The following is a 20,099-nucleotide window of genomic DNA, read 5'->3' on the forward strand; positions in this document are numbered from 1 at the left end:
CAATCCCACCCCTCTAGGTGGTCACAAAGAACCGAGCTCATCTCCCTTTGCTATGTGGCTGCTTCCCACTAGCTATCTATTTTACGTTTGGTAGTATATATATGTGCATGCCACTTTCTTACTTTGTTCCAGCTTACCCTTCCCCCTCCCCATATCCTCAAGTCCATTCTCTAGTACATCTGTGTCTTTATTCCCATCTTGCCCCTAGGTTCTCCATGACCATCTTTTTTTTTTTTTTAAGATTCCATATATGTGTGTTAGCATATGGTATTTATTTTTCTCTTTCTGACTTACTTCACTCTGTATGACAGACTCTAGGTCCATCCACCTCACTACAAATAACTCAATTTCATTTCTTTTTATGGCTGAGTAATATTCCATTGTATATATGTGCCACATCTTCTTTATTCATTCATCTCCTGATGGACACTTAGGTTGCTTCCTTGCCCTGGCTGTTGTAAATAGAGCTGCAGTGAACATTTTGGTACATGACTCTTTTTGAATTATGGTTTTCTCAAGGTATATGCCCAGTAGTGGGATTGCTGGGTTGTATGGTAGTTCTATTTTTTGCTCTTTAAGGAACCTCCATACTGTTCTCTGTAGTGGCTGTATCAATTTACAGTGCCAACAGTGCACCACCCACGAACAGTGCAAGAGGGTTCCCTTTTCTCCACACCTTCTCCAGCATTTATTGTTTGTAGATTTTTTGATGATGGCCATTCTAACTGGTGTGAGATGATATCTCGTTGTAGTTTTGATTTGCATTTCTCTAATGATTAATGATGTAGAGCATTCTTTCATGTGTTTGTTGGCAATCTGTATATCTTCTCTGGAGAAATGTCTATTTAGGTCTTCTGCCCACTTTTGGATTGGGTTGTTTGTTTTTTTGATATTGAGATGCATGAGCTGCTTGTAAATTTTGGAGATTAATCCTTTGTCAGTTGCTTCATTTGCAAATATTTTCTCCCATTCTGAGGGTTGTATTTTGTCTTGTTTATGGTTTCCTTTGCTGTGCAAAACCTTTTAAGTTTCATTGGGTCCCATTTGTTTATTTTTATTTTTATTTCCATTTCTCTAGGAGGTGGGTCAAAAGGAATCTTGCTGTGATTTATATCATAGAGTGTTCTGCCTATGTTTTCCTCTAAGAATTTGATAGTGTCTGGCCTTACATTTAGGTCTTTAATCCATTTTGAGTTTATTTTTGTGTATGATGTTAGGGAGTGTGCTAATTGCATTCTTTTACATGTAGCTGTCCAGTTTTCCCAGCACCACTTATTGAAGAGGCTGTCTTTTCTCCACTGTATATTCTTGCCTACTTTATCAAAGATAAGGTGAGCATATGTTCGTGGGTTTATCTCTGGGCTTTCTATCCTGTTCCATTGATCTCTATTTCTGTTTTTGTGCCAGTACCATACTGTCTTGAATACTGTAGCTTTGTAGTATAGTCTGAAGTCTGGGAACCTGATTCCTCCAGCTCCGTTTTTCTTTCTCAAGATTGCTTTGGCTATTCAGGGTCTTTTGTGTTTCCATACAAATGGTGAAATTTTTTATTCTAGTTCTGTGCAAAATGCCAGTGGTAGTTTGATAGGGATTGCATTGAATCTGCAGATTGCTTTGCATAGTATAGTCATTCTCGCAATGTTGATTCTTCCAGTCCAAGAACATGGTCTATCTCTTCATCTGTTGGTATCATCTTTAATTTCTTTCAACAGTGTCTTACAGTTTTCTGCATACAGGTCTTTTGTCTCCTTAGGTAGGTTTATTCCTAGATATTTTATTCTTTTTGTTATAATGGTAAATGGGTGTGTTTTCTTAATTTCACTTTCAGATTTTTCATCATTACTGTATAGGAATGCAAGAGATTTCTGTGCATTAATTTTGTATCTTGCTACTTCACCAAATTCATTGATTAACTCTAGTAGTTTTCTGCTAGCATATTTAGGATTCTCTATGTATAGTATCATGTCATGTGCAAACAGTGACAGCTTTACTACTTCTTTTCCAGTATGGATTCCTTTTATTTTTTTCTTCTCTGATTGCTGTGGCTAAAACTTCCAAAACTATGTTGAATAAGAGTGGTGAGGGTGAGCGACCTTGTCTTGTTCCTGATCTTAGTGGAAATGGTTTCAGTTTTTCACCATTGAGAACGATGTTGGCTGTGGGTTTGTCATACATGGCCTTTATTATGTTGAGGAAAGTTCCCTCTATGCCAGCTTTCTGGAGGGTTTTTATCACAAATGGGTGTTGAATTTTGTTGAATGCTTTCTCTGCATCTATTGAGATGATCATACGGTTTTTCTCCTTCAGTTTGTTAATATGGTGTATCACATTGATTGTTTGCACATATTGAAGAATCCTTGCATTCCGGGAATAAACCCCAGTTGATCATGGTATATGATCCTTTTAATGTGCTAGTAATTCTGTTTGCTAGTATTTTGTTGAGGATTTTTGCATCTATGTTCATCAGTGATATTGGCCTGTAGTTTTCTTTCTTTGTGACATCTTTGTCTGATTTTGGTATCAGGGTGATGGTGGCTGCATAGAATGAGTTTGGGAGTGTTCCTCCCTCTGCTATCTTTTGGAAGAGTTTGAGAAGGATAGGTGTTAGCTCTTTAAATGTTTGATAGAATTTGCCTGTGAAGCCATCTGGTCCTGGGCTTTTGTTTGTTGGAAGATTTTTAATTACAGTTTCAATTTCAGTGCTTGTGATTGGTCTGTTCATTTTTCTATTTCTTCCTGCTTCAGTCTTGGCAGGTTGTGCATTTCTAAGAATGTGTCCATTTCTTCCAGGTTTTCCATTTTATTGGCATATAATTGCTTGTAGTAATCTCTCATGATCCTTTGTATTTCTGCAGTGCCAGTTGTTACTTCTCCTTTTTCATTTCTAATTCTATTGATTTCAGACTTCTCCCTTTTTTTCTTGATGAGTCTGACTAATGATTTATCAATTTTGTTTATCTTCTCAAAGAACCAGATTTTAGTTTTATTGATCTTTGCTATCCTTTCCTTCATTTCTTTTTCATTTATTTCTGATCTGATCTTTATGTTTTCTTGACGTTTGCTAACTTTGGGGTTTTTGTTTTGTTTTGTTTTTCTTTCTCTAATTGCTTTACGTGTAAGGTTAGGTTGTTTATTTGAGATGTTTCTCGTTTCTTAAGGTAGGATCTTATTGCTATAAACTTCCCTCTTAGAACTGCTTTTGCTGCATCCCATTGGTTTTGTGTCGTCGTGTTTTCATTGTCACTTGTTTCTAGGTATTTTTTGATTTCCTCTTTGATTTCTTCAGTGATCTCTTGGTTATTAAGTAGTGTATTGTTTAGCCTCCATGTGTTTGTATTTTTTACAGATATTTTTCCTGTAATTGATATGTAGGCTCATAGTGTTGTGGTCAGAAAAGATACTTGATACGATTTCAATTTTCTTAAATTTACCAAAGCTTGATTTGTGACCCAAGATATGATCTTTCCTGGAGAATGTTCCATGAGCACTTGAGAAGTATATGTATTTTGTTGTTTTGTGATGGAATGTCCTATAAATATCAGTTAAGTCCATCTTGTTTAATGTACCATTTAAAGCTTGTGTTTCCTTATTTATTTTCATTTTGGATGATCTGTCCATTGGTGAAAGTGGGGTGTTAAAGTCCCCTACTATGATTGTGTGTTACTGTCGATTTCTCCTTTTATTGCTGTTAGCATTTGCCTTATGTATTGAGGTGCTACTATGTTGGGTGCATAAGTATTTACAATTGTTATATCTTCTTCATGGATCAATCCCTTGATCATTATGTAGTGTCCTTCTTTGTGTCTTGTAATAGTCTTTGTTTTAGTCTGTTTTGTCTTATATGAGAATTGCTACTTCAGCTTTCTTTTGATTTCCATTTGCATGGAATATCTTTTTCCATCCCCTCACTTTCAGTTTGTACGTGTTCCTAGGTCTCAAGTGGGTCTCTTGTAGACAGCATATATCCGGTCTTGTTTTTGCATCCATTCAGCCGGTCTGTGTCTTTTGGTTGGAGCCTTTAATCTATTTACATTTAAGGTAATTATTGATATGTATGTTCCTATTACCATTTTCTTAACTGTTTTGGGTTCGTTATTGTAGGTCTTTTCCTTTTCTTGTGTTTCCTGCCTAGAGAAGTTCCTTTAGCATTTGTTGTGAAGCTGGTTTGGTCATGCTGAGTTCTCTTAGCTTTTGCTTGGAGAAGATTTTAACTTCTCCGTCAAATCTGAGTGAGATCCTTACTGGGTAGAGTAATCTTGGTTGTAGGTTTTTCTCCTTCATCACTTTAAATATGTCCTGCCACTCACTTCTGGATTGCTGTATTTCTGCTGAAAGATTAGCTGTTATCCTTATGGGGATTGCCTTGTGTGTTATTTGTTATTTTTCCCTTGCTACTTTTAATATTTATTGTTTGTGTTTAATTTTTGATAGTTTGATTAATATGTGTCTTGGCGTGTTTATCCTTGGATTTATCCTGTATGGGACTATCAGTGCTTCCTGGACTTGATTAACTATTTCCTTTCCCATATTAGGGAAGTTTTCAATTGTAATCTCTTCAAATATTTTCTTATTTCCTTTTTTTTTCTCTTCTTCTGGCACCCCTATAATTCTAATGTTGGTGCATTTAATGTTGTCCCAGAGGTCTCTGAGACTGTCCTCAATTCCTTTCATTCTTTTTTCTTTATTCTGCTCTGCAGTAGTTAATTCCACTCTTTTATCTTCCAGGTCACTTATCTGCTCTTCTGCCTCAGTGATTCTTCTATTGATTCCTTCTAGAGAATTTTAAATTTCATTCTGCTGTTCATCACTGTTTGTTTGCTCTTTAGTTCTTCTAGGTCCTTGTTATTCAGTTCTTGTATTTTCTCCATTCTATTTCCAAGATTTTGGATCACGTTTACTATCATCATTCTGAATTCTTTTTCAGGTAGACTGCCTATTTCCTCTTCATTTGTTAGGTCTGGTGGTTTTTACCTTGCTCCTTCATGTGCTTTATGGTTCTCTGTCTTCTCATTTGCTTAACTTACTGTGTTTGAGGTCTCCTTTTTGCAGGCTGCAAGTTCATAGTTCCTGTTGTTTTTGGTGTCTGTCCCCAGTGGCTAAGGTTGGTTCAGTGGGTTGTGTAGGCTTCCTGGTGGAGGGGAGTAGTGCCTGTGTTCTGGTGGATGAGGCTGGATCTTGTCTTTCTGTTGTTCAGGTCCACGTCTGGTGGTGTGTTTTGGGGTGTCTGTGGCCTTATTATGATTTTAGGCAGCCTCTCTACTAATGGATGGGGTTGTGTTCCTGTCTTGCTAGTTGTTTGGCATGGGGTGTCCAGCACTGTACCTTGCTGGTCATTGAGTGGAGCTGGGTCTTGGCATTGAGATGGAGATCTCTGGGAGATATTCACCATTTTATATTACATGGAGCGGGGAGGTGTCTTGTGGATCAGTGTCCTGAACTTGTCTCTCATACCTCAGAGGCACAGCCCTGACACTTGGCTGGAGCAACAAGAGCCTGTCATCCTCACGGCTCAGAATAAAATGGAAAAAAGAAAGAAAGAAAAGAAAATAATGTAAAATAAAATAAATTTATTAAAATAAAAAATAAATTTTTAAAAAAGTTTAAAAAGAAAGGAGAGAGCAACCAAACCAAAAAACAAATCCACCAGTGATAACAAGTGTTAAAAAGTATACAAACAAAACAAAACAAAATAAAACAAACACAAAAAAACGGACAAACAGAACTGTAGTACATATTGTAAAAGCAAAGCTATTCATACAAAATCACACACAGAAGTATACACATACACACTCCCAAAAATAGAAAAAGGCAAAAATATATGTATATCGTTGCTCTCAAAGTCCATCTCCTCTATTTGGGATGATTTGTTGTCAATTCAGGTATTCCACAGATGCAGCGTACATCAAGTTGATTGTGGAGATTTAATCCACTGCTCCTGAGACTGCTGGGAGAAATTTCCCTTTCTCTTCTTTTTTCGCACAGCTCCTGGGATTCAGCTTTGGATTTTGCCTCGCCTCTCTGTGTAGGTCACCTGAGGGCGTCTGTTCTTCGCTCAGACAGGTTGGGGTTAAAGGAGCAGCTGGTTAGGGGGCTCTGGCTCACTGAGGCAGGGGGGAGTGAGGGGTACACAGTGCGGGGCAAGCCTGCAGTGTCAGAGGCCGGCGGGATGTTGCACCAGCCTGAGGCGCGCTGTGCGTTCTCCCGGGGAAGTTGTCCCTGGATCACGGGACCCTGGCAGTGGTGGGCTGCACAGGCTCCCGGGAGGGGAGGTGTGGATAGTGACCTGTGCTTGCTCACAGGCTTCTTGGTGGCTGGAGCAGCAGCCTTAGCGTCTCATGCCCGTCTCTGGTGTCCACGCTGATAGCTGCGGCTCTGCGTCCATTTTTGGAGCTCCTTTAAGCGGCACACTTAACTCCCTCTCCTCTCGCCCAGGAAGCAAAGAGGGAGGAAAAGGTCTCTTGCCTCTTTGGCAGCTCCAGACTTCTCCCAGACTCCCTCCCAGCTTGCCGTGGTGCGCTAGCCCCTTCAGGCTGTGTTCATGCAGCCAACTCCCGTCCTCTCCCAGGGATCAGACCTCTGAAGCCGGAGCCTCAGCTCCCAGCCTCCATCCTCCCCAGTGGGTGAGCAGAGAAGCCTCTTGGGCTGGTGAGTGTTGGTCAGCAGCAATCCTCTGTGGGAATCTCTCCGCTTTGCCCTCCACACCCCTGTTCCTGCGCTCTCCGTGGCTCTGAAGCTTCCCCCCACCTCCACCACCTGCAGTCTCTGCCCACAGAGGGGCTTCCTAGTGTGTGGAAACCTTTTCTCCTTCACAGCTCCCTCCCACTGGTGCAGGTTCCGTTCCTATTCTTTTGTCTCTGTTTTTTCTTTTGCCCCACCCAGGTATGTGGGGGAGTTTCTTGCCTTTTGGGAGGTCTGAGGTCTTCTGCCAGCATTCAGTAGGTGTTCTGTGGGAGTTGTTCCACATGTAGATGTATTTTTGATGTATTTGTGGGGAGGAAGGTGATCTCCACTTCTTACTCTTCTGCCATCTTGAAGCTACCCCCCCCTCCTTGGCTTTTGAAGTGTTATTTTCCCAGATAAAAAAATATTGTTTGACAGTTTGTTTGTTTGTTTTTTGTCAGCATACTGAATATGTCATTCCACTGCCTGCTTGCCTCCATGGTTTCTGATGAGAAATCAGCTAGTATTCTATTGCATGTGGTGAGTTGCTTCTCTCTTGCTGTTTTCAAGACACTCTCTTTGTCTTTCATCAGTTTGATTATGATGTACCTACACTTGGATATCTGTGAGTCTATCTATGTGGAGTTCACTGAGCTTCTTGGATGTGTTGATTAATGTTTGTCATCAAGTTCTGAAGTTTTGGGACATTATTTCTGCACATATTCTTTCTGTCCCTTTGTCATTATCTCTGTGTCCTATAGACTTCTGAACTTCTGTTTATTTTTCTCCATTCTTTTTTCTCTCTATTCCTCAGACTAGAATAATTCAATTAACCTATCTTCAGTTTCATTGATTGTTTCTTCTGCCTGCTCAAGTCTACTGCTAAGTCCCTCTAGTGAAATTTTCATTTCAACTCCAGATTTTTATTTGGTTCCTTCTTATAATTTTGATCTCCATTGATATTCTCTATTTGATAGTCTCTCATTCTTATAAATTCATTTAGTTCTTTAGACATGGTTTTCTTAGCCCTTTGAACATATTTAAAATAGTCAATTTAAAGTTTTTGCCTAGTAAGTCCAAAGTCTGGGTTTCTCAGAGACAGTGTTAATTGGTTGTATTTTTCCCTATGTATGGGTAATAGTTTCTTGTTTCTTTTCATGTTCCATACTTTATTGTTGAAAACTAAGCATTTCAAATAATACCGTGTAGCAACTCTGGAAATCAGATTCTCTCTGCCTCCCCCCGGGTTTGTTGCTGCTGTTTGCCTAGTAGCTTTTCTGAACTCATTCTATGAAGCCTTCTTGGTTGGTGTGGCCACTGAAGTCACTACTTGGTTTTCTTAATGACCAGTTAATGATCAGAGATTTCCTTAAATACCTGGGACCAATAAATCTCCCAGTCTTTGCCAAGGGCCTCTGTGTGCATCTGAGAGAAGTCCTTCAACAACCACTCATGTAGATTACAACTTTGCTTTGGCCTCACTTGCTACTTTCACAGACCTCAAGGTCAATCAGAGGTGAGGGCTTAGGCCATTTTCAGGTCTTCTTTTGAGGATGTGCATGGCCCTATGCATGTGCATGACTGTCTAGATTCCCAAAAATATGTATGAGATTTTCAAAGCCCCTATGGGCATCTCATTCCTCAGTCTTTCCTTTTAAGCTTTTTGATTAGTCTAATATTTGCCCCACCTGTTATCCATTACCTCAGGCCACTGTGCTGCTAAAACATTCAAAAACATCCCCCCATCCCCAGAAAGTTTTAGCACTAGGTAGGTTTGAGTGAGGTGGACTGAAGACCAGCCTTTTGTGTGGAGTCTTTCAGGGAACTACCAGACAGGTAAAATAATGACTTCTCTTTGGAAATGGGGCTTTGAAAGAGCTCAAGCCCTGTTTTGCTCCCTCCAATCCTGGCAATGGAAGCTGTTACTTTTCAATGCTGTGCAGAACTGGAAAGTGGGAGATGGAATTAAGGTTAGTTGAAAATGCCACAAAGCTTGTTGTCCTTCCTGAGATTTAGCCTTTTTCTTGCCTAAATGCTCCCTGGGTTGCTGCAAGCCTTGGTTGGTTCCCAGAGGTCTGACATTTTTTTGGCAGTTTTTTTGTTTTTCTTTTATGGAGGAGTGCTCTTGGAGGTTCTCCTTCTGTAGTTTCACTCTTTTAATTAATTTTTAAATTTAAGAGTACAGTTGACCCTTGAACAATATGGGTGTTAGGGGAACTGAGCCTCCAAGCAATTGAAAAATCCATGTGTACCTCATAGTCAGTCCTCCATATCTGTGGTTCCTCAGTAAACGCCATTCCTCCTTATCTGAGGTTCTGCATCCCTGCATTCAACCAACCCTCTATAGTGTAGTACTGTAGTATTTACTATTGAAAACAATTCGTGGACAAGTTGATCTGGGCAGTTCAAACCCCCATTGTTCAAGGGTCAATGGTATTTCTAACATTTGTGAGATTTGGGAGTGGGTGTTTCACAAGTTAGTTTTAAAGTTAACATGAAAAATAAACAGTGAAGAGTAACTTGAAAATCCTTAAAAAAAGTGATGATATAAGAACAGCCCCACCTAATATTAAGACATATTTTAAAAGTACAATTATTAAAATAACATAATACTGGCAATAAATAGATCAATGGAACAGAAACAAGAGTCTAGAAGAGAAACCAATATGTATAATAATGTAGTGTATAATATCAATGGCAATGCGTGTCAGTGAAGAAGAGATATTTAGTAAATTTACTAACATTAGGAAAAAAATTATGTTGGATTCTTATCTAATTTCTTGCAACAAAATAAATTACAAATGTATCAAAGGTTTAAACAAAATGAAAAATCATTAAAATAATGGGAAAATAATCTTTCCTATTTTAACATCTTTATTGGAGTATAATTGCTTTACAATGGTGTGTTAGCTTCTGCTTTATATCGAAGTGAATCAGCTATGCATATACATGTATCCCCATATCTCCTCCTTCTTGCGTCTGCCTCCCAGCCTCCCTATCCCACCCCTCTAGGTGGTCACAAAGCACCGAGTTGATCTCCCTGTGCTATGTGGCTGTTTCCCACTAGCTATCTATTTTACATTGGGTAGTGTATATATGTCCATGCCACTCTCTCACTTCATCCCAGCTTACCCTTCCCCTTCCCCGTGTCCTCAAGCCCATTCTCTACGTCTGCATCTTTATTCCTGTCCTGCCCCTAGGTTCATCAAAACCATATATATATATATTTTTTTTTTAGATTCCACATATGTGTGTTAGCATATGGTATTTGTTTTTCTCTTTCTGACTTACTTCACTCTGTATGACAGACTCCAGGTCCATCCACCTCTCTACAAATAACTCAATTTCGTTTCTTTTTATGGCTGAGTAATATTCCATTGTATATACGTGCCACATCTTCTTTATCTACTCATCTGTCGATGGACACTTAGGTTACTTCCATGTCCTGGCTATTGTAAATAGTGCTGCAATGAACATTGTGGTATATGACTCTCTGAATTATAGTTTTCTTAGGGTATATGCCTAGTAGTGGGATTGCTGGGTCGTATGGTAGTTCTGTTTTGGGTTGTTTTTTTTTTGCGGTATGCGGGCCTCTCACTGCTGTGGCCTCTCCCATTGCGGAGCACAGGGTCTGGACGGGCTCCAGCACAGCAGGTTCAGGCCCAGCGGCCATGGTTCATGGGCCCAGCCGTTCCACGGCATGTGGGATCCTCCCAGACCGGGGCACGAACCCATGTCCCCTGCATCAGCAGGCAGACCCTCAACCACTGCGCTACCAGGGAAGCCCTGTTTTTAGTTTTTTAAGGAACCTCCATACTGTTCTCTGTAGTGGCTGTATCAATTTACATTCCCACCAACGGTGCAAGAGGGTTCCCTTTTCTCCACACCCGCTCCAGCATTTGTTGTTTATAGATTTTCTGATGATGCCCATTGTAACTGGTGTGAGGTGATAGCTCATTGTAGTTTTGATTTGCATTTCTCTAATGATTAGTGATGTTGAGCATCCTTTCGTGTGTTTGTTGGCAATCTGTATATCTTTTTTGGAGAAATGTCTGTTTAGGTCTTCTGCCCACTTTTGGATTGGGTTGTTTGTTTTTTGCTATTGAGATGCATGAGCTGCTTGTAAATTTTGGAGATTAATCCTTTGTCATTTGCTTCATTTGCAAATATTTTCTCCCATTCTAAGGGTTGTCTTTTTGTCTTGTTTATGATTTCCTTTGCTGTGCAAAAGCTTTTAAGTTTCATTGGGTCGCATTTGTTTATTTTTGTTTTTGTTTCCATTTCTCTAGGAGGTGGGTCAAAAAGGATCTTGCTGTGATTTATGTCATAGAGTGTTCTGCCTATGTTTTCCTCTAAGAATTTGATAGTGTCTGGCCTTACATTTAGGTCTTTAATCCATTTTGAGTTTATTTTTGTATATGGTGTTAGAGAGTCTTCTAATTTCTTTCTTTTACATGTAGCTGTCTGGTTTTCCAAGCACCGCTTATTGAAGAGGCTGTCTTTTCTCCATTGTATATTCTTGCCTCCTTTATCAAAAATAAGGTGACCATATGTGTGTGGGTTGGGAAAATTTTCTTTGAGTAAGTAAAACACTATGGAAGGAACTCAAATATTCATCAAAGTAAAATAGATAAGCACATGTGGTATATTCATACATGACAATAATATACAACAATGAAAATAAATGAACTGTAGCCATCCACAACAACATGCTTGAGTCTTAGAAACATAATGATGAGTTTCCTTTCATATGGAATTAAATATGAGCAAAATAAACTGTATTTTTAGGGATGCATACAAATGAGGTAAAATTGTAAAGAAGCAAAAGGAAATGATTATTACAGGAATCAGGATGGTGGTTACCTCTGGGGTAATGGTGGTACTGTGAACAGGGAGGACCCATAGGAGGCTACTGGGTGATGGCAATATTCCATTTCTTGACTTGGGTTAGTGACTTTATGGGTGTTTATTTGATAGTAATTCATTAAACTATTCACATAGGTTTATGAACTTTCCTGTATGATGGTTATATTGCACCATAAAAGAAGAAAAATCAAAAATAGGACATAGTTTGCTGTCTAGTATTTAGCATTATATCTTGAGCAAATTTTAATTTTGACATTATTTATATTTTTTAACGTCTTCCTAGATTCCTCTAGATTCCTAGTTCCTAGCATTTAAAGGAATCTCTCACTTTTCTCAAGGGGTTCTGCAGCCCACTTTCTAGGGAATGCTACAATATCAGTAATTAAATCACATTAGAGAGACATATGGAAAGCCACATATGTCTGAACGACTCCTATCACAATTCCATTCCACTGCTACGTGGGATAAGCCTGGCTTTATCTTTCTTCCAGTATAATCTGGATTTCACTTCTAGATCCATGTAAAGCTGATCTCCAGTCCTGTGTTTATAGGATTGAATTTATTAACTTAATTTATAAGGATGAAATTTACTTTTCAAGGCTGTTGTGGCTTGAAATGCTTGGTGGCTACTATGCATTTTAATGAAACAAGACAAATAATAGCCTAAATGATTGCTCTAGAACCAGATAATAATGTTCTTCCACTGTATACATTTAAGTTTAAATGGGTTTGATAAAATGGGTTTGATGTGATTGCCTGTTGCTTCATCTCATTGATTGATTTTTTTTTTTTTTTTTTAACAATGGATCCTGACCTTTCTCCCCCATCTACCCTAGGACGTTTGTTTACTCACTGCTCACTAGAGGGAGGCCATTTCCAGTTGTATTCCTTTTCAGAGGCTTTGTCTTCTGCATGGGAAATGGACTCCTCCAAGGCTACTATCTGGTTTACTGTGCTGAATACCCTGCTGAGTGGTACACAGACATACGGTTTAGCTTGGGTAAGTGAATCTGACTGCTTCTCACCCGTACCCCAGTTAACACCCCTTCCCACAGGCTAAATCACCATTACCTCTCCCTATCCTGTTGCAATAACCTTCCAAGGATTCCATTCCTCCCACCCCCACCCCACAACCACCTCCATCCCGGTCTTTTCTCTGTATAGCAGCCTGAGAGATCTTTGAAAAACATCATGTCATTACCCATCTCAAAACCCTCCAATGCATTTCTGTAACTCTCAGGATAAAATACAAATTTCTCACCATTGCCTATGAAACCCAAATGTTCTTGGTCCTGCCCCATTTCCTGACTTCATTTCCTATCTCCATCCATCTCACTGTGCTGTAGCCTCAGTGGCTTTCCTGCTGGACCTGGAATACTCAAGTTTGTCCTGCTCCAGAGCTGTTGTCCAGACTGCACCCTCTGTGTAGAATGCTCAGTCCCTGTATACTCGCGGAGCTTGCTCCCTCCCTTTCTTTAGGTCTCTATTAATTCACACCTCCTCAGAGAGACTTTTCCTGACCACCTATCCAAAATAGTAGAAAACACTGATCATTGAATTTTTTTCATTATCTGCAAAAGGAACTAAAGTTCTTTACTAAAGTAAAGGTTCAACTGTTTGTACATTATTTTGGCTCAAAGGAAAAAGGCAGAGATTATCCTTAATCCCTCTCTTTACATCACGTATCACGTTCTCTCCATCAGCTTAGTACAGCTGCCTCTAGTTCTAAAACATGTGCCGACTGAACTCAGCTTTCCATGACCGCACTAACTTCATCCTGGTCTGAACCAGGATGACCTCTTGCCTGGGCTGCCACGGTGACCTTTAAGCTAAACTTCCTACTTCCAGCCCTGACCTTCAGTAGCTCCTTCACACAGCAGTCAGAGGGAACATTTGAACATACAAACGGCCAGAGGATTAGTTGTATGAATGCTGGTACATGCACCCAATGGAGTATTCTGGAGCCACAGAAACAACCAAACAAAGCAAAACAAAAGCAAGGAATGTCTCTGTGCTCATTTGGAGACATCTCTAGAACATGTGGTTAAATAAAAATAAAGTGTGCACAGTGTGTATAGTATGCCGCTTTTTGTGTAAAAAATTGGAGGAGGAACTATTGGATTGATAAAAAAGAAACTGTTTTCAAAAGGGTATCTGTAGGGTTTGGGTAAAGAGAATGGGATGGTGGGCAGAAATTTTCTTTTAATATAGTTTTGTCCTTTGAATCATGAAACTTCATAACTTAATTAAAAATCCAAATGAAAGTCGCTCAACACTGAGAACAGATAAATAAATGTACCTAACTGTATAGTTATTAAACTGATCCCATAACCACACAAGAAAATGATTTATGCCAGTTTACAGGAAATACAAAGAATAAAATAAGTTAGATGCCACCATGAGGAAGTAAGCCAGTCTTATCTAGAAAGGGGGGCTTTCTGAGGGACCACTGTCTGGTCTTTTTAAGAAGTCAGTGTCCTAAAAAAAAAAAAAAAAAAGATAGGGGTCTGGGCTAGATGAAAATGGCCTTAAAGGATGTAATGACCAGATGTCAGGTGTGGTCCTATATTGGACTTTGGTTTACACGAACCAGCTAGAAGTGGTATTCTGGGGACATTTGAAGAAATTGGAATATACCTAGATGTTACATAAGATGAAGATCTGGAAGGACATGCACCAAAATGTTTAATGGTGGTAGTTCCTGGGTGGTAGGAACAAAATGTCTTGGTTTTCTTATTTCTGCTAATTAGCATTTCATCTTCCACAAAACATATATACTTCTTTTGTAATGATAATAAACTGACATCAGATCCTATTCTCCCCTGCGTAAAACCTGCCATTGGCTTCCTGTTGCAGTTAAAAATCCACACTCCTCACCATATCCTGTAGAGCTTGATGGGATTTTGAAAGTTACCATCCTCTTCTCATCTCATTACCCCACCCCCACCCCCCATCTATCTTAAAGCATTAACTGTAGCACCTTCCTTCTGTTTCTTAGACATGCTAAACCTATACTAGCCTCAGGACCTTTGCATCTGTTAGTCCCTCTACCAGAATGTTCTTCCTCAGATCCTTGTATTCTCATTATTCAAATCATAGGACAGATGCCAGATCTTCAGAAAAGCTTTCTCTATTGACCTCATCTAAAGTAGAGACACTTCCTCCCCACCCCAGTTCACTCTTTTTTTTTTGTTTTTGCGGTACACGGGCCTCTCACTGCTGTGGCCTCTCCCGTTGCGGAGCACAGGCTCCGGACGCGCAGGCTCAGTGGCCATGGCTCACGGGCCCAGCTGCTCCGCGGCATGTGGGATCTTCCCGCACCGGGGCACGAACCCGCGTCCCCTGCATCGGCAGGCAGACTCTCAACCTCTGCGCCACCAGGGAAGCCCCCCAGTTCACTCTTTATCTCCTTATCCTACTTTGACTTTCTGCTTTGTAGTAATATTATGTGATTTAAAATTTTTCATTATTTTAATTGATTTCTGTGTTTCTCCACTGAAATGTAAGCTCTATGAGAACAGACACCTTGACTGTTTTTCTCACTACTATATCCCTGGTGTTTAGGACAGTGCTTGGTACATAGTAAGACCTCAACACATGTTATCTGAATAAATGAATGAAAGAATAAACATGTGAATGAATCTCATACCATCCTTGTAAGATAGGTATTGTTAGAATCTACATTTTACAGATAAGAAAACTGAGGCTGAGAGAGGTTAAGTGACTTGTCCAAGGACACACAGACATCGAATCTAAGGTGCCTGCTTTTCCACTGCTGTGCATGCTATCTCCCCTCCCTCTCCCACCCCTTTGTCCTCCCTCCACCGGTGTCCCTTCCCACGTTTCCTTTCTTCCAGTCTAATAATATTTTGACAAGACAACATTAACAATCATTGTTTCATATCATAGCAAATGAGGTGAGAGTAGATGTGACTGTTTTTAATTCAACTGTTCTTGCTTTTTGCCTGATGTATTTTGTTTTTTAAAATTTATTTTATTATATTTTTATTTTTGGCTGCATTGGGTCTTCTTTGCTGTGTGTGTGCTTTCTCTAGTTGCGGCAAACGGGGGCTACTTTTTGTTGCGGTGCACGGGCTTCTCATTGTGGTGGCTTCTCTTGTTGCTGAGCACGGACTCTAGGTGCGCAGGCTTCAGTAGTTGCAGCATGTGGGCTCAGTAGTTGCAGTGCATGGGCTCTGGGGCACACAGGCTTCAGTAGTTGTGGTGAGTGGGCTCAGTAGTTGTGGCTCGCGGGCTTAGTTGCTCTGCGGCATGTTGGATCTTCCCGGACCAGGGATCAAACCCACGTCCCCTGCACTAGCAGGCAGATTCTTAACCACTGTGCCACCAGGGAAGTCCCCTGCCCGATGTATTTTAATCAGCACAAATACACTTGGCTGAGAGCTGGGGTTGGGTGTCTGTGTGGAACAGTGAGTGATTCTGGGCCCATTGGGACGTAGTACATAGTGTCCCTGACCCCAGCTCTCCTCATCTCAGACCAGGGCCCTTTCTGTACCTGTGAGTGGGGAAGGGGAGTGTGTGTGTGAGAACTGGCCGTGGTGGAAACCAGTTTGCTAGGTGCCAAGCTCTCCAGTTAACTTCCATGAGCGTGGTATATCAGTCAGTAGTGCTGTCGGCAATAAGTCACAGAAACCGAACTCTTAGTGACTTAAATAATTAAGAATTTATATTTCTTACATAACAAGATTGTCTGAAGGTAGGTGGCTTCTGCATTCCTTCAGCTGCTTACTGGTGTCATTAAGATCCCAGGCACTTTCTGCTCCACTGTTGTGAGCATATTTACTTCTAGTCATCACAGTCACTTCATGGTTGCAAGACATTTCCTGTAGCTCAAGGCATCGCATCTGGCAACGAAGGAAGAGGGAGGCCATAGAGGCACTGGTCCCATTTGGCCCCCTTTATCAGAAAAGCAAAAGATTTCCAAGGAAACCTCCAAAAGACTTCCCTTTACATCCTCGTGGCAGAACTAGGTTACAAGACCGTCTCTCATGGTTTGATTATCTGTGAATGGGCTGAAAGCTTGCTATTTATTCATTCATTTATTTACTTATGTAAGTATTGCATGATGATAGGGCCTCCATCTCTCCTTTCCCACTTGCCTCTATCACGTGACACTGTGCATTTTCAGCCCTCTGGTTTATGAAACAGCACAGCCCCTGCATTCAAGTTTAGGACCAGGGTTAGTTGCCCCCTCCCCCCCCTTCTTTGCCTTAGTTTCATTCTTAAAATTCGAAGTCAAATGCCCTTCCCTTCATTTTTAGAAAAACAACAACAACAACAAAAACTTTATATTGTGAGAAAAACACCAAAAACAGGATACATTTTAAACTTCTCCCTCTCTTCTTTGCCAAGGTGTCTTCTTATTTATTTTGGGAATGGGAATCAACATTCATAGTGACTATATATTGCGCCAGCTCAGGAAGCCTGGAGAAATCATCTATAGGATTCCACAAGGTAATGTCTCCCCTGCCCTCCAGATTCCCACTCCTTCTTGAGAGCCTGTCTCAGGAATTACACTATGAGTAACAAAGGGACAGGGGGCAGAGAGGGCACAGATGACACAATCTATCCCATTATGTCCCTGACTTCTCCTCCACATCCCCCCCTACCCCACAGCACATTTACAGTCCTCATCTGAACCCGGAAGTTCAAGAGAAGAGCCCCCAGGAAGGTTCATGATCACAAGGCCCTGAAGGTGGGGGGAAGGAGGGGTTTGGGGTAGGGTGAAAGTAGGCTGCCTCTTAGTTGCAGTAGGTAAGATTATTATGTGCTGTACTGGGGTTCTCCAGAGAAATAGAACCAATAGAATATAGATACAGATATTGATAAATAAAGAGATTTATTACGAGGAATTGGCTCACATGACTATGGAGGCTGAGAAATCCCAGGATCTTCCGTCTGCAAGGTGGAGCCCGCAGAGAGTAGGCAGTGTAATTTCCAGTCTGAGTCCCAAGGCCTGAGAACTGGGAGAGCTTCCGTGTACGTTCCAGTCTGAATGCAGGAGAAGACCAATGTCCCAGCTCAAAAACAGAGAGTGAATTCTCCCTTCACCTGCTTTTTGTTCTGTTCAGGCCTCCAGTGGGTTGGATGCCCATCAGCCCTGGGGAGGACAGTCTGCTTTACTCAGTCTGTCGACTCAAATGTTAATCTTATCCAGAAACACCCTCATGGGCACACCCAGAAATACTGGTCAACCAAATATCTGGGCACCCCATGCCAGTCAGCTTGACACAAAAAATTAACAGTCGTATGTACGGAGTGTCGATCCTTCCTAGGGTAGCGAATGAGGCCTAATCATGCATGACCAACACATTTATCCTCTTCATTAAGTCTCGCTAGACTTACCTAGTGAGTAGTCAGGGGGTATTGTTTGTTTATTTCCTGTCACTCGTATGTTCTAAAAGGTGTAGAGAACCATATTTACTTAATCAAAAATTAAGATGGGAAGTCTAACAAGTACAAGTGCATTTTCAGAGATAAAGGTGCAGAATACTTGAAGTCCTAACTGTCCCCAAGTAACCAAGGTGTGAGGTTGACCGGCATAAGCAGGTGGGAGTGAATTTGTCCAAGTCATCCTTCAACATTTTTAGGTGGGTATTTGTGTCGGTCAGTGGCTCTCACCCTTTTTGATGTAAATACAACTCTTTATTTACATTTAAAAATTACTGAATTACGACCTGGTGTTGGCACAGACTAATATCCACTGATTAAAAAAATAATGACAAAGATTCTTTGAATTCGGTAACACTTAAATGAATTTGAATGTTGCTAACATCCTTTCAGTACCTACATCAAACAAAAATAATACTGTAGGTTGAGATACACCATTTGCTATATTCACAGACTATTTATAGACCCTTTGCAGTAGGCCAGTGTTTCCTCCTGGGGAATTACAGGTCAGGAACGGCTGATGCAATATCATCCTTAAGGAAGATAACTTTAAGGGGCTTTGATTTTTTAAGTCTTCATTCAGTAACTAGACAAATAGAGAAGAGCAGAGAAAGCTCTTAAAAGTTAAATTGCCAAGGTTGGTCTCCAACTATTAAGTTATGTTAGATAATGACTTAAAAACAAAATATTCTTTGTGTAAGTATGGAAAGAAAAAAATGTTTGGGGTGACACTTTCCCAGTTTAGTGTGGGGCACAAATATTGAGTGTAGATATATTTCCTACCATTATAAATGTGTTGATTTCTAGGTACAGTTTTGAGGTCAGAAATAGAGGTTGGATAGAAAAGGAAATCTTTAAAATCAATAGAAACGGACTTCACCAGGCTCCAGTAGGGCAAACCCCCTGCAGCTCCCACTCTGTACTTTAAACCCGAACAGAGTGTACTGCTTTGCAGAAGTGGGAGGGCAAATGCCAAAGGAGAATCTAATTCTCACATCAGTTCAGGTTTTTATTGTTTTCACGTGGTGTGGTCTTTTAACTTGTATGCGGTGGACGTGCTGTGTGGGTGTCCAGGGAAGGAGTGAGAAGGTGAGTGGTAGCTGGAAATGTTACTTAATAGAACAAAACCATCCCCAACCTCCTGCACCTCATCCTTGGTCTGTCCAGAGCCAGTAGTCCAGCAGTTGTTGGAGATTTGGATGGAGCCCATCCAGCAGTTGGGGCCACTCCTCACGATTCCAGGATGTTCTGAGGGCTACAGGATGCTGATGCTGTTTTCCCTTCTCCCCAGGAGGATTCCACCAAACTCCCATGACTCTGAAGGCAATCTCCAGCTCCACATTCATCCTAGGTTCCCTTATGTATCTTGGAACAAAGCACAGGGGTTTTAACGTGGCAGTGATCTAGCACTGATGATTGACTTGTTGATTCTTCTGCACGCAGGTGGCTTGTTCACGTACGTTTCTGGAGCCAATTTCCTTGGCGAGATCATTGAATGGATCGGCTATGCCCTGGCCACTTGGTCCCTCCCAGCACTTGCATTTGCATTTTTCTCACTTTGTTTCCTTGGGCTGCGAGCGTTTCACCACCATAGGTAAACTTTTCAATCAAGGTGGCAGCGTCCACGTAGCTTTCTTCTCCAAATAGGCTTTTATTAACACACGGAGTCAGATATAGACACCGAAGAGATTTTTTTTTTTTTTTTACAAAGTAAGGTTGATACAATTATCCAGACAGATAAATTCCGACTTTTTGGATTTTCACCGAAGTTGGAATTTAGCTGGATGACAGTAACATTTTTTTTTCTTCATATGAGCAAAAACAAACCCAGGTAGACAGGAGCACCAAAGTGACTTGGGAAGCCACATGCCTCCTTGTTGAAGAAGGCGTCCCAGAGAGAAGCGCTCAGTGTCCGCATGAGTTAGTTGACCCAGGCTCTGTGCCCTCCTATCAGGCTTATCTGGCAATGGCTGCTGTTTGGCAGTGGGCTACAGGTAAGAGGAGGTACAAGACGTAGATTCTGTTTCCGTGCTTCGATTCACTTCCGCCACATCTCTCCAAGTGTGTTCCATAGGTGGGAGCCCAGGTTGCACTTTCCAAAGCTTCCCAGGTAATTCTGAGGTACAGCCAGTATGGATAACCACTGGGGAAAAGTACTAGCC

General features: G+C 40.9%; 1 protein-coding gene across 1 annotated transcript in view; it reads left to right on the top strand.

Moving 5' to 3' along the window:
* SRD5A2 (steroid 5 alpha-reductase 2) overlaps positions 1 to 20,099 on the top strand; it is a 54,609-nt gene that overhangs the window by 30,418 nt on the left and 4,092 nt on the right. Inside the window, exons 2-4 of the mRNA XM_059078757.2 lie at positions 12,363 to 12,526; positions 16,900 to 17,001; positions 19,381 to 19,531. Coding sequence (XP_058934740.1) covers positions 12,363 to 12,526; positions 16,900 to 17,001; positions 19,381 to 19,531 — 417 coding nt within the window. The remainder of the gene's footprint in view (positions 1 to 12,362; positions 12,527 to 16,899; positions 17,002 to 19,380; positions 19,532 to 20,099) is intronic.

The sequence above is a fragment of the Kogia breviceps genome, chromosome 11 (assembly GCF_026419965.1).
Source record: "Kogia breviceps isolate mKogBre1 chromosome 11, mKogBre1 haplotype 1, whole genome shotgun sequence".
In the NCBI taxonomy this organism is placed as follows: Eukaryota; Metazoa; Chordata; class Mammalia; order Artiodactyla; family Physeteridae; genus Kogia; species Kogia breviceps.